At 48.2% G+C, this 13,550-nt stretch overlaps 1 protein-coding gene across 1 annotated transcript; it reads right to left on the minus strand.

Annotated features, from left to right (window-relative positions):
- Positions 1 to 4,372: 4,372 nt before the first annotated feature.
- On the minus strand, positions 4,373 to 8,486 carry MYC (MYC proto-oncogene, bHLH transcription factor). Its single transcript, XM_071553836.1, has 3 exons — positions 8,143 to 8,486; positions 6,528 to 7,233; positions 4,373 to 5,499 (listed from the first exon to the last, which is right to left on the minus strand). The coding sequence occupies exons 2-3, from the start codon at positions 7,216 to 7,218 to the stop codon at positions 4,937 to 4,939; spliced, it is 1,254 nt and encodes a 417-aa protein (XP_071409937.1). The 5' UTR covers positions 7,219 to 7,233; positions 8,143 to 8,486; the 3' UTR covers positions 4,373 to 4,936.
- Positions 8,487 to 13,550: the final 5,064 nt, after the last annotated feature.

Below are 13,550 nucleotides of genomic sequence, written 5' to 3' on the forward strand. Positions count from 1 at the left end.
AAATACTCTGTACTATAGTCACAAACTGATAAAGAAGTGACATTGTCACTGCCTGGCCAGTGTCTTACCCAATTTTGTTCTCACCTGGAAGCACAGGAACTGCAACTCTTTCATGATGCCCTTTACAAGAAAGGCTGGAAAGAGGTTCTGGGGAACTACATGCCCTTAGTCTGACCTCAGTGCCAGAGAAGACTAGGGAGCAGATCCTCTTGATTGCCATCACGTGGCACATACAGGACAACCAGGGGATCAGGCCCAGCCAGCATGGGTTTATGAAAGGCAGGTCCTGCTTGACCAACCTGATCTCCTTCTATGACAAGGTGACCCGCTTAGTGGATGCAGAAAAGGCTCTGGATGTTGTCTGCCTTTCCTGCGGATTAGTAAAGCCTTTGATGCTGTCTACTACAGCATTCTCCTGGAGGAAGTTGCTGTTTACAGCTTGAAAGGGTGCACTCTTCACAGGGTAAAAATCTGGCATGGATGGTTGGGCCCAGAGAATGGTGGTGAGTGGAGCCAGTCACAAGTGGTGTTCCCCAGGACTCAGTATTGGGGCCAGTATTTTCTGCCCAGTGGAATAGGACCTGGGGGTGTTGGTCCCTGGAGGGATTTAAAAGACATGTAGATGTGGAACGTGGTTTAGTGGTAGACTAGGCAGTGCTGGGTTAACTGTTGGACTCAGTGATCTTAAAGGTTTTGTTCAACTTAAACAATTGTAGGATTTTACAATGTGAATTACTCACACCGCTGAGTCCACTTCCACCAGCAAGATCCTCCAAATTCTTGCACCTGGTTGAATGAGGAAAAAGAAACCCCTTGACGTATTAGCTGCTATTCTGAATCTTGGATGACATTTTAGTTATTGCCTGTCCCCACTGACGTTACAGCTATGTCTGAGATGAGTAAATGACACAAAGGTAGGCAAAACCTGCAGAACCTCAAATGTCTTTTACGGGAAATGGAATCCAGCTTCTGCAGCTCATCTGTCTCATTTCTTGATTTCACTTTTTTTTCTAGGTAGGTTTGGGCCTCATCTGCGTGAAAACCACAGGGGGAAACCAGGGCTTAGTTTTCAGTCAGCAGAGCCTTTTTTCAGAAACTCCCATAAATGTCCTTTTAAAATGAAGGAATAGCAAACCTGAAAGCTGGAAAGTAAATCCTGAGCCTCTTCCCAAGCTGTCTGCTTCAGTTAGGATCCCCTATTGTTCAGTTTTATTTTTCTGATAATTCCTTGGTAGATGATTTAACACAGATCAATAAAAAAAAAAACAGTTTAAAAAAATCCACTGTATTAGAAGATGGTTCATCTCTGTAGATGAAACAACCACCTCCACCTTTTGTTTTGAATAAATTCAGATTTTAAATGCAGTGGCCTGGCTTATTTCCAATTTATAGTAAATCTATTATGTTTACCTGAAATTCTTCTTTTCATACAACTCTGATGAAATGCTTTTAATTTCTCAACTGCCTGCAATGGTAGCAAAGTGTTATGTGAGTTAAGAGTGGTAGGGACAAGTAAAGGGATTTCTTTATAGGTAGTGATAAAATTTTCAAGAGCATCCTCCACTGGCACAAATCTGTTTCCCTGGACAAAACATGGAATTTCTAGACTCCAATGGGAGCTTAATGAAGTAGATGTGGGTTCTTGTATACATCCCAATTCTCCCCCAGCATATTCTGTATTGATACATTTGAAAGCATTTAGACTTTTAGTTGGCTGGAGAAACAGATTTTAGACACAAGAAAAAAAAAAGCTGGAATCCTAAAAGACACTATTATTAAATTGGATCAGTGAGGGTATACACTAAAGGAAATTTTATTTTCACCCTGATAGTTTCTTCCTAGTTTCCTTTGATGCCACATTTTTGCCTGAAGTTCTTCTGGAAGAGAAGTAGCTTGAACTATCCCATGGAAGTAAATGAGCAAAGAGATGAAGTTAAAAATGCACCTTATATTTCAAACAGAGCTTTGGTACAGCTGTTTGGCAAGCACTATAAATATGCACCACATTTCACTTCAAGGCTAAGAAGCTTCTTTTATAAGCTTATCTCCTCTATTGCTCCAAAACAGCAGCAAAACCCAACACTTTCCTATCCACATACAATGCGTTACTAACTGAATCCAGCCCGGAAACTCTTGTGGGATGCCTGTCTTCTGAATATCCTAACCTCTAGTGTTGAGTTAGATAAGTGGAAGCCACATTCCTCTTTATTCTAGAAGCAGTTTAATGATCAGAAGAGGTTTCTTACCCCTGTACCCACAGGTTGTTTTAAACATACTTCTTTTTTATTACATTATTTAGACAATTTGCAATCCTTCAACAAAGTAAGAAATGTCATAAATATGAAGTGTGATCCCACAAAATCACACTTTTTTGAAGTAGCAATTTAGGATAATGTTCATGATTTAGTTTTTTCCAGTAGGAAAGTGGCAAGATAAACTGATGCTCAATTAAAAGATGAGAATAAGACATTAAATAACTGCAAGTATCTTATTCATCAAAGACTAAGGACCTTCTGCACATAAAACAACCCAAAACTGTTCTCCAAATGATTTAACAAGCTGGCAAATAAAAGGTTCATTAATCATTGTGGTCTAACCTTGTTTAATGGGAAGAAGTGAGAGGGTCTTGCTAACACAGGAAACTGGGACTCAAAGGTGACTGGTATTTTTCAGTTTTTCTGGATGTATCTACACCTCCTGATTTATCTTGGAGAATGGGGATGCAGTTATAAATTCTTGAACAACAGCTTGCTTCTGTTCTGAAGCACTATCTAAAATAGGGTGCATGCCAAAGAGCAAATGAAATTAATTTCTTTTTGAAAAGACCCTTTTTGTCTAATAAAAGGTGGAACTTCTATGTTATTCAGATGGAAGACGTCCTGATTTACAGTTCAGGTACAATTAACTTTCATTTCACATCACTCCTTTTCCTCGTAAGTAAATATCTGAATTGCATGCTGGAAAACACAACTGCAGACCTGTTCTATAAACCCAGATACAAGGGGGCAATACAGAAAAAAATTAAGAAAAAAGCCTCGCTTTGTCCCATTTTTCTAAGAGAATTTTCCCCCAAGAAACCTTCAGCCCAACAGCTAATGTACTTCATCAAACAGGATTTAGAGACTTACCTTCTTTTTGAACTCCCACATGCAAGATTGTTGGGATGGTTACCCCACACTTTGCAGAGCAGAGACCTTTGCCCTCTACCCTGTCCATAAAATCCTACCTGTCCCCATCCCATATACACCTGCACCCACCCATTCATTCTTTTTCTCACTCCTAACTCAATACACCAAAAACCTGAACCATCAGCCCTGGTTCCAGGGCTGGAACTGGTGTTATCTGGCAGCACTGCTTCTCTAATGGTTAGAAGCCAAACAAATATGTATTTAACGGGAATTATGAAAATCAAAAAAGTGCAGGGTTCAACATTTTGAAAAGCACATTCTTCCTTCACATCAAAGGCTCATTGATTTGTTGCTGAAGCCAGGACCAAAGTGGAGCTAAGTGGGTAAAAAGGGGAGAAAAAGATCAAATCTAATCTTAGGACCTGTGTCAAGCAAGTACTTTATGGTCCATCCAAAGCTGATCATAGGACAAGTCCTGAATGTAAATATTATTTAATATGTCTGGCAAATGTTAGGAATCTGTCTGAGTATATTCTTCAAGTGAGAAATAGCTCTCCTTTTCCTTTCTTCCCTTTGTGTGTCCTTGAACTTTGTATCCCTTGAAATCCCACATAACTATTCACATTAATAAAGTGTTAAGGTGTTTGACCAGGAAGATTGGCTTTGCTGATTTCAGCACTTAAAAAGGGAAACCGCTCTGTTGTTTTAACCACTTCAACACTCACCATCTCAGTTTATTTTCTTATCCCCTTTAACTTCTGTTAAAATCAAACAGGAAGCAATTAAGGTGAGCCTACTACAAAGCAGCTCTCAAAGTATGTGGCTGGATCTCCAGTGCAGAATGAAGGTCATGCCCTGAAAATGTAATTATACGTATGTGGAAGGAATGTAGACCCTACAACTGGGGTGACCAGTGAGAAAATACACCACTATGACTTTACTTTCAGCAGGAAGATGACCATAACCAAGACATACATTGCTACCATCACCTTCATGGAGGATCTGGTGGCAGCACTAGTTGAACTGACAAAGCATATTAGATCAACAATTTTATCTACTTAAATTAAGAGACATGGAGGGAAAGAAGAAACAACTCCCTACTAAGCTGCAAAATTCCCTGTCACCTGATTCCCCTTTGACTTTGGGCAGGTCACTTCCATGATGAAGACAAGAGGGATGCCATGAAAATAGGCATCTAATGACAACAGTGGAAGACAAAGTGAAGTCTTTACACAAGATTTAACTAATTATATTTTGGGCAAATATTTATTTATCTAAAAACAAAATAAAAATCATTTTTAAAAGAAAAAAGTATTTAAATAAAAAAATTGTGAAATGTTATGGCACAGAAGTTCAAGACAAGTATAAATCCAGTTGCCACAACTGTTGCTTATTAATGTTGCACATTTTTCTATAAAGGCTTTATTAAAGGTATTTACATGGCAATATGATGTGTAAATATATACAGCAAACTGGGGACAAACTTTTTTTTTTTGATTCTCGTATGAAAAAATGCCTTAAATACAAAATTTTAAAAGAAAAAAAGTTGAAGAGTTCATCCCCACGTATGAACAATGTCCCATCATCCCTTATGTCCAAAGTATCAATTATGAGGCAGTTTTGAGGTTCTGGCCAAACCATTGGGAGATTCAGCCAAGGTTGTGTAGTCTCAAGTTAAATCGCACAGCATGCAGTTGCAATAGTTCCATACTCAATGGACCGTGTAGCTCATGAGTGATATTAGAAACAGTATATTTTATCATAGTTTCAGTCTAGTTTGGGTTATTCTAAGCAATGCTAAAGAGTTCCTATGCACAAGAGTTCCTTAGCTGCTCAAGTTTGTGTTTCAAATGTTCTCTCCTCCGTCTCAACTGCTCTTTCTCTGCAATCAGTCTGTGTTCATCTGACTGGATGGAAAGAACGTACTCTGTTGCTTTTTTCAGGATGACAACCTTGGGTGCCTTTTCGTTGTTGGCCACCTCAGGTATCTGGTCACGCAGGGCAAAGAAACTCAGCTTCAACTCATTTCTCCTCTGGCGCTCCAAGACATTGTGTGTTCGCCTCTTGTCGTTCTCTTCTGAATCTGATGTGCGCGGACTTGAGCATTTTCGGTTGTTGCTGATCTGTTTGAGAACTCTGCCACTGTCCAACCTTAGCCTTTTTGCAGCTGGGTATTCAACCTTTGTGGAGGGAGGAGCGGCATAATTGTGCTGATGGATATTGACATGACACCGTTTGAGAACTAGTGGGCTGTGGTGGGGCTTACTGTGCTCTTCTGACGTCTCTGTGCTGGACTCTGTGCTTGATTCGGATTCATTTGCTTCAGCTAATGTAACAACATCGATTTCCTCATCTTCCTCTTGTTCTTCTTCTGCCACAAAAAAAATTAAATAAATTCATAAGTTGTATGAAGAGACTCTCAAGACTGTTGTATGCATAAGGGAAGGTTACTCTGAACGGCACAGTGAGCAACCCAATGACAAACCCTTCTTAAACCCATTTGATGATGCTGGACACCACTTTCCCCAAGAGCCTTTCCTTTAAGGAAGCAATGCCTCAAGTGCAATAGGGCACACTGACTTTCGTCCAAACCCTGGCTCCCTGATTTCAAAAACTGTAACGATCTTGCGTAATCCTGAGGAGTGCATGAAAGATAGTAGGAAAGTTTAACCTCGGTTGTCAGCAGTACAGCGCAATAAAGCTCCCAGACTCAAGCTGCCCTTAATTATGGATTTAGAAGGCTTTGGCCCCGCCTCAAAAGAAAGCTTACTTAACACACATATGTATTCAGAGACATTTTCTGAATCTTTCTTGATCTGTTAACTTGTGGAAAATCAGACGGAGTATAAAAAAAAAAAGAAAAAATGAAAAAAGGGAAGGCTGTAGTTCCTTAGGTGGAAACTCACTTTCAAACGAGATTTACAAGGGAGCGGAACCGCTGTCACATACCTAAGGAAGCATTTCTAAAAACTTTCCCAGCCCCATTCACTCCCTTGCAGTCACTTTCACTAGCACCTCCCTGACTGCACATTCCTCCCGCGGCTCTCGGGTGGGAGTTAACTCCTTCCCGGCCCAAGGGTGGAACCGGGAGCCAGCCTTATCGGGACTCCGTTATGAAGGTTTATCCCTCCTACACCTCCTTTTTAATCTTTTTTCCCCTTTCCTCTCCCTCCTCCCCCGAGGGAAAGCTGGGCTGGTTTTCCAGGAAATAGACTGGCTGAGAGTCTCTCCGTGCCTCGCTAACGTGGCATTTAAAAAAAATCCCACGCGGGGAGGGGGGCAGAAGGGGTTGATGAGGGAGGCGAGGGGAGCGTGCTGACTTCCAGCTGAGCCCCCGGGAGCCCTTGGCGCCGCGCGGGTTTCCCACACCCTCCCGGAGCACGCGTGGGTCCCACTCACCCGAGTCGCTGCTGGTCGTGGGTGGCGTGTCGTCGCCCAGCAGGGACGCAGGGCTGGCGCCGGGCGGTGCGGCCCGCGGGGCCCGCTCGCTCAGCGGGTAGGGAAAGACCACCGAGGGATCGATGCAGTCGGCAGCGGCGGCGCCCAGGTCGTGCAGGTAGAGGCTGGCGGAGGCGGTGGGGGAGGCGGCCAGGCCCGGTGGTGGTGCCGGCGGCGCGGCGGGCGGCGGGCCCGGGCGGGCGGCGGGGCCCCCCTCCCGGCGAGCCGCCTGGTAGGACGCCAGCTTCTCCGAGACCACCTTCTCCAGCTTGGCGGCGGCGGAGAAGCCGCTCCACATGCAGTCCTGGATAATGATGGACTTGACGGTCTCGTCGTCCGGGTCGCAGATGAAGCTCTGGTTGACCATGTCCCCACCGAGGAGCTCGGTCACGATCTCCAGCTGGTCGGCGGTGGAGGGGAAGCAGGAGGCGGCGGCCAGGCTAGAGCGGCGGCTGGGGGAGAGGGGCGGCGTGGGCAGCAGCTCAAACTTCTTCCAGATGTCCTCGGACGGGGCGGGGGGCTGCAGCTCGCTGCCCCGCTGCTGCGCCGCCAGGTAGAAGTTCTCCTCCTCCTCCTCGAAGTAGAAGTAGGGCTGCACCGAGTCGTAATCGTAGTCGTAGTTCTTGCTGGAGAAGCCGGCGCTGAGCGGCATCGCGGCGGCTGGTGCCTGCGAGAGGGAGGGGGAAGAGGCGGGCGCTCGGGTGAGCCGTGCTCCGCCGCGGGGGTCGGTTTCCCCCGGCTTCGGCGGGGCCACCAGCCCCCCGCTGCGCAGCGCTCCCTCCCGGCTCCCCATGCCGCTCCGGCGGGGAAGCGCGCAATCGCGTTTAGTAATTAAAAAAAAAAAAAGAAAAAAGAAATAAAAAAGGACCCCTTAACCCCAGTCCAAGTGCGGCGGAACAACCGGGCGGCGCGATCTGACATACCGAGAGGTCGGCTGCCGGCTCCCGGACCACCCTCCCCGCTCCCCCGGAGGAGATTCCGCAGCCAGTCCGCCCGGCTCAGCTGGGCTCAGCTCAGCCAGGCTCAGATCAGCTCCCCACCGCCGCTGCGCTTACAGGGGGCCCAGCTCCGGCACGGAGCTCCTTCCCTCCCGGGACCGCAGCGCCATCCCTATCCCGGGTCCCGGGAGCCGGCGGGAAGGGGCGCCGAGCGCCCGGGCAGCTTCCATCCGGCAGCCGGGCTGCTCCTCAGCCACCCACCTGGGCGTGCTGGCACTGCGCGGGGATAGGCAGCAACCTTGGCAAACTTTGCCAAATCTTGCTATATATACATGCATATATATATATATATATTTGCACAGAAACAGTACATGCAATAACCATAACCAGCCAGCACATACGCAAGAAGCAAATGCTTCTCCCCGTCCCCCCCCCCAAATTAAATTAAAATCCGAGGGAAAGAAAAAGGATGAGAACGCCGGAGCCCGGCAGAGGAGAGCGTCCGTCCGTCGGGACCGTAGGTATCCAGGTCTGCGGAGCGCAGCCCCGCCAGCAGCCCGGTGTCAGCAGCCCGAGTCAATCCAAACGCCACAACCGCGGGAATCTAGTGATGGGAAGCGCAGAGCCCCGCAACTCACCGGCTTCTCCAACGCGCCAGCTGCGAGACGTAGCGAAGCGATTATTGCTTGCGGTGCGGGAACAACGAGGGAAAAAATGGTAGATGATAAAAAATACGCAAAAAGAACCGCCGGAAAAGGCGGGTGAAAAATTGAGAACGAAAAGAAAAAAGACAAAACGTCGGGAGAATGTCGGTATCTTCCTCCCACCACGGTCTGATAAACCCCACGGAGCGGCGGAGCAGCCGCCTCCCGGCGCGGTCGGTCGCTGGTCCGGGGCGGCTCGGCGCGCTGGCCGGTACAATAGAAGTTTAGTTGCTTTTCCTCCTTTAAAGCGCCGGCGAGGGGCGGGCGGGAGCGGCCGCGGGGCGGGGGCAGCACCGGGGGCCCGCGCGCTCCCGCCGCGCGCTCCCGCCCGCCCCCGGCCGCCGCGCACGCTCCGCGCTCCCGCCGCGGGAGGGCGCGCTGGGAGGGGTGGCCGCGCTCCCTTCTCCCCGGCGCAGAGATCCGCGGCCGCGCTTTGCCCCCGCCTCTGCCGGGCGGGCGGGAGGGAGGTAACGGCGCCAGGAGCAGCGATGGCGCGCTCCGCGGCCCTTTTTATTTTTTTTTTTTTGCCTTTTACTACGAGCTGCGCACGGAGAGGTCGGAAGTAAACACAGTAAAAAAAAATTACTAGTAGGGATTAAAGGCAGCTCCTCGCCGCTCCCCTCCTCCCCCAAGCGTTCCGGCAAGGGAGAGCGCGGTGTCCCCCGCTGACGGCGGCGGGGGAAGGGGCTTCACCCGATCCTCGACCCTCTCGGAGAGGCTCTGGCGCCTCAGGGCGAGCTGGTCCCGCAGTGCAGAGTGGTGGCCGAGGGGCGGCGGGGGAGGCGCGGACTCCCGGCACAAAGGAGTGTGTGTAGCTCGGGCACCCCCCGCCCCAGTCGCCGCTTGATTATCCCGCCTCTGCCGGCGTCTGCAGAAGATTAAACTGGGAGAAGGCGGAGGCAGAGCCCCACGGGGGTCACCTTGCAGCCACGCTCCCTTTGGCAGTCCCCGCGTGTGCCCCCGCCCCAGGTTGTGCCGCCCCCACTCTGACCACCTCCGCATGCCGGGGGGTGACTCCCCCCCACCCCTCCTCACGGCCATCCCCGACGGGCGCGGAGCTGCGCTGGCTGCCGAGCCCCGACGGGACGCCCCGATCTTCATCTCTTCCCATCGCTGGGGGTCCCGCTGGGACCCCGGTGGCGACGAGCTGCCAGTTACTCTCTCGGGCATCGCCGACCCCCTCCCGCAGCGGCCACACCTGCAGTTCTCTCTCGTCCGCCGGGGAAGCCGCCAGCCTCTGCGCCCGCGCATCATGCTGCCACCTCTCCGACGTGCCCTCCGCACTCGCGGGAGATGTCTGGGGACACCCCAGTGTACCCCCTCAAAAACCCTTCCAGGCGGCTGTCCCGTCCCCACCGCAGGCACTCCGTTCGGATGTCCTATGCCTATATGTATATTTATTCCTCTCTCCAGGTTTTTGCTAAGCATACACGAGCACAAGCCCCCATGGAGAGGGGATGCGGAGCGCGGGGCCGCCCGCCAGGCAGGAGGACCCCCGCCTTCCTTCCCAGTTCCTTCCCGGCCGATGCTAGAGGCGGCCCCGGGTTCCCACGTCGGCCGCGCCGCTACCGCGGGGCCATCGCGCCCTCTCCCGGCCGCAGCCCCCGCCGCGCCACCTGCACCACCGCGACCCCCAAACCGCCGCGGCACACTGGGCTGCAACACACCCTTCTCCACCAAAAAAATAAAATACTCCCCTTCTTCCCCACCATTTCCCCCCTCCCCCTCACCCCCCTCCCCCCGGACTGTGTCTGCAAAACAGCGTTTTTGCATGCAAACATCACACTCCTAACACAGCAGAGGGCCGCAAGGAAATTTAGGCCATCTTCTGTCCCGTGTCCTGTCAATAAAGGAGGGACAGTTTTAGGCAGACAATGGGATAAAACAACCAAAAGCCGTGGCACAGTCGTGGTGTAGATGCTTCACCTATTGACATTTTCAGAATGGAGTTCACCCTTGCTCAGAAATCACCTAAAATATATCGTGCTATTTTTAAAGAACATCTCTGTCTATAGCAAACCTTGCTGCTGTAAATGGAAATAACATGACTAAAGGCAGGCCTGAACTCCGGCAGCAAGGTGCAAGATCCAAATTAATCTAGTTATAACTAGTGTAAAATGCAATATGGGCACTTTTGTCTGTTTAAGAACAGCATCAGAATTTCCAGATACACAATAATTGTCCACAAAATTGTAAAAGCCATTGAAGTTCAGCTGGAGCTGCTAACAGTAGAAATATTTTGAAATTCCTCCAGTGCAGATAGGGTTGAAAATCATGATTGCAATATAATCATAGGCAGAGCAATTAACTGTAATATCATAGAGGGTTATGACTTAAAGTGAAGAATAAGTAACATGAGCAGATGGACTCTTAAAATACCCTGTGTTCACATGAACGGAAAAACAGGAAAGGAAGACTGGGAGAAATGTGCTATTGAAACAATACAGCTTTCAAAGGAAACGGTCTTTAAAATATTCTAAAGGATTTCTTCAGGCCTGGTGCAGACTGTGAGTTTGTTCTTTGTTGAGGAGCCAACTTTGAGGTGCACCAGCATGGCTCTTACGTGGCAGTTTTAGTATATATGAACAAAGACATTTTGCTCTGGTTTCTTATGTTCAACCCCAGCTGAAAAAGAGCAGAGACAAGGTGTGAAATTAGTAAGTATTCATCTTTAGTAAAAAGGCCATCTTGACAAAATAGCTGTTATACAGAAAGAATAAATGCACAAGTATAACATTAAGGAGACAGCAGAGTCAAAGTGATTATTTTGACATTGAGGGGTTTAGTGATCAGTAGGAAATGGGAGGGAACTGAGCTGGGAGCCTGGGTGGAATTTATGTGTGATGGCAGAGTGGTAACTTGTGAGAAACAGAAACGAAAGCAAAACCTGAGAGAGAAGTGGAGATGGTGGGAAAAGCTCTCGCACCTCTCTGTCTGGTAAACCCCTGAGACATATCGTAATGTGCTGTGTGCCTGTGCCACCTACTGCATGTTTTGTTTTCAGGAGATATCTGCAATTTCTTTTTCAGACAACAGTAAGCTGTCTAATAGTTGTGGGGTCACCACGAACTCTATATTGCATCCACCTCTTGGGCCCCCAGCAAAAGAAGGACATGGACCTGCTGAAGCATGTCCAGAGGAGGCCACACATATAATAAGAAGGCTGAAGAACCTCTCCTATGAGGAAAGGCTGAGAGGACTGGGGTTGTTTAGCCTGGAAAAGGGAGGGTTCTGGGGAGATCTTAGAGCACCTTCCAGTACCTAACAGAGGCCTTACAAGAAAGGCAGGAGAGGGACTTTTGACAAGGGCATGTAATGATAAGATACAGGGAAATGGCTTTAAACTGAAAGAGAGTAGGTTTAGATTAGAGACCAGGAAGAAATTCTTCACTCTGAGAGTGCTGAACAGGTTGTCCAGAGAAGTTGTAGCTCCCTCATCCCTGGAAGTGTTCAATGCCAGGTTAGATGGGGCCTTGAGCAACCTGATCTAGTGGAAGGTGTCCCTGCCCATGGCAGGGGTATTGGAACTATATGACCTTTATGGTCCATTCCAACCCAGATGATTCTGTGATTCTGTGATCCTGTAACTCATAGCTATCTTCAGAAATTTCTGCTGAAAGTTTCGCTTGATCTTTCCATGGCTTTGCATGCCTTCCACAGTGAGAAAAGGGAAAGCACTAACTAGATATTAATTAGTCCCAGACAGTCCTAACTTCTTCAAAGAGTGATATACCCAAACAAATGTGGTCAGTGCAATCAGAGCCATGAAAATTGGCTAGCACACCTTTGCACAGCTGATAGCACCTGTGCAGAGAATCGTGTCTCCACTGCTACCCACAAAAACTCCAGTCTAAAAAGCAGAATCATGCTACAGAGTCAAGAATAATCAGATTTGACTTATTACTATAAAAGCCAGAAAAAAAATGTGTTACTTTTTCATCTCTTTCAGCAGCTGTAATTTCTTTAACAATAGGTGGTGAGATAAGTGTAGGCAGAAGCTGACAGTGTTTCTGCAAGCTGCACAGCATTGACTAAATTAATAACATCTTTCTACCCCCTCCTCCAGGCTTAGAAAGACTCATATGCTGTGCTAACAAGTATCGTCCCGGTGGACTCCCCCAGCACGGAAGAGAAATGCAGATGTCTGGGAGGGCCACCATACTTGTCTGTTTACCATAGTGAAAAACAGAGACTGAAATACACCTCCTATTGAAGATGGAGAGCACCCAGCACCACCACAGTTTCCATCCAGCTAGCTCAGTGTAACAGCCCTAGCCATGTCCCATGAGTCTCTAAAATGATCATAAAGAGTGCAGAAGAAATCAGCATGATTTCTGGATGATTTGTTATCAGTAAGTATGAATGAAAGAATCACAGCAGTATCAAAAACTAAGATAAGATAAACTAAACTAAACTAAATGAAACTAAACTAAACTCAACTAAACTATAATGTGCTAGTTTTAAACCAGAGGTAGCACATACTAAATACTAAGGTCTGTCTGCTGTTGGAAGCCAAGGCTGTTTTCATCCTTGCCTTAGATCACAGATCATAGAATCAGCTGGGTTGGAAGAGACCTCCAAGATCATCAAGTCCTATCCCTGATCCAGCCCCACTTTGATTACTAGATCATGGCACTAAGTGCCACATCCAGTCTCACCTTAAAAAACTCCAGAGACAGAGAGTCCACCGCCTCTCTGGGCAGCCCATTCCAATGCCTGACTACTCTCTCTGTAAAGAATTTCTGATATCCAAACTAAACCTTCCCTGGCAGAGCTTAAGTCCATGCCCTCTTGTTCTACTGCTGGTTGCCTGAGAGAAGAGACCAACCCCCACCTGGCTACAACATCCCTTCAGCTAGTTGTAGACAGTGATGAGGTCACCTCTGAGCCTCCTCTTCTCCAGGCTAAACAACCCCAGGCCCGTCAGCCTTTTCTCATAGGACTTGTGCTCAAGCCCCTTCACCAGCCTTGTTGCTCTTCTCTGGACCCACTCCAGCACCTCAGTATCTTTCCTGAACTGAGGACTGACTTGTGGATGTCCATCTTCAGGCATTGTTGTTATGGGGTCAGTGGAAGTGGCATCTGGTGTAATTTATTTATTTGACTCTCCCTCATCCTCTCAGGTATGTGTTCAAAGGTGTTTGCAGCAAACATAGCTGCTCCTTCCTCAGCACAATGCCAGCCTGTGGTCCTCACTGTGGAGAAGTTCAGAGGATTTATTCCCAATAGGAAAAGGGAAATGCACAGAAGGAAATAGATGAAAACTGAATGGGGAGAGGGGTGGGTAAATAAAGTGTTAAGTTTATATTAAATTGCTCTCCCCAGAACTGCAGTGAGTACCA

Source organism: Pithys albifrons, chromosome 4, assembly GCF_047495875.1.
Source record: "Pithys albifrons albifrons isolate INPA30051 chromosome 4, PitAlb_v1, whole genome shotgun sequence".
Taxonomy (NCBI): Eukaryota; Metazoa; Chordata; class Aves; order Passeriformes; family Thamnophilidae; genus Pithys; species Pithys albifrons.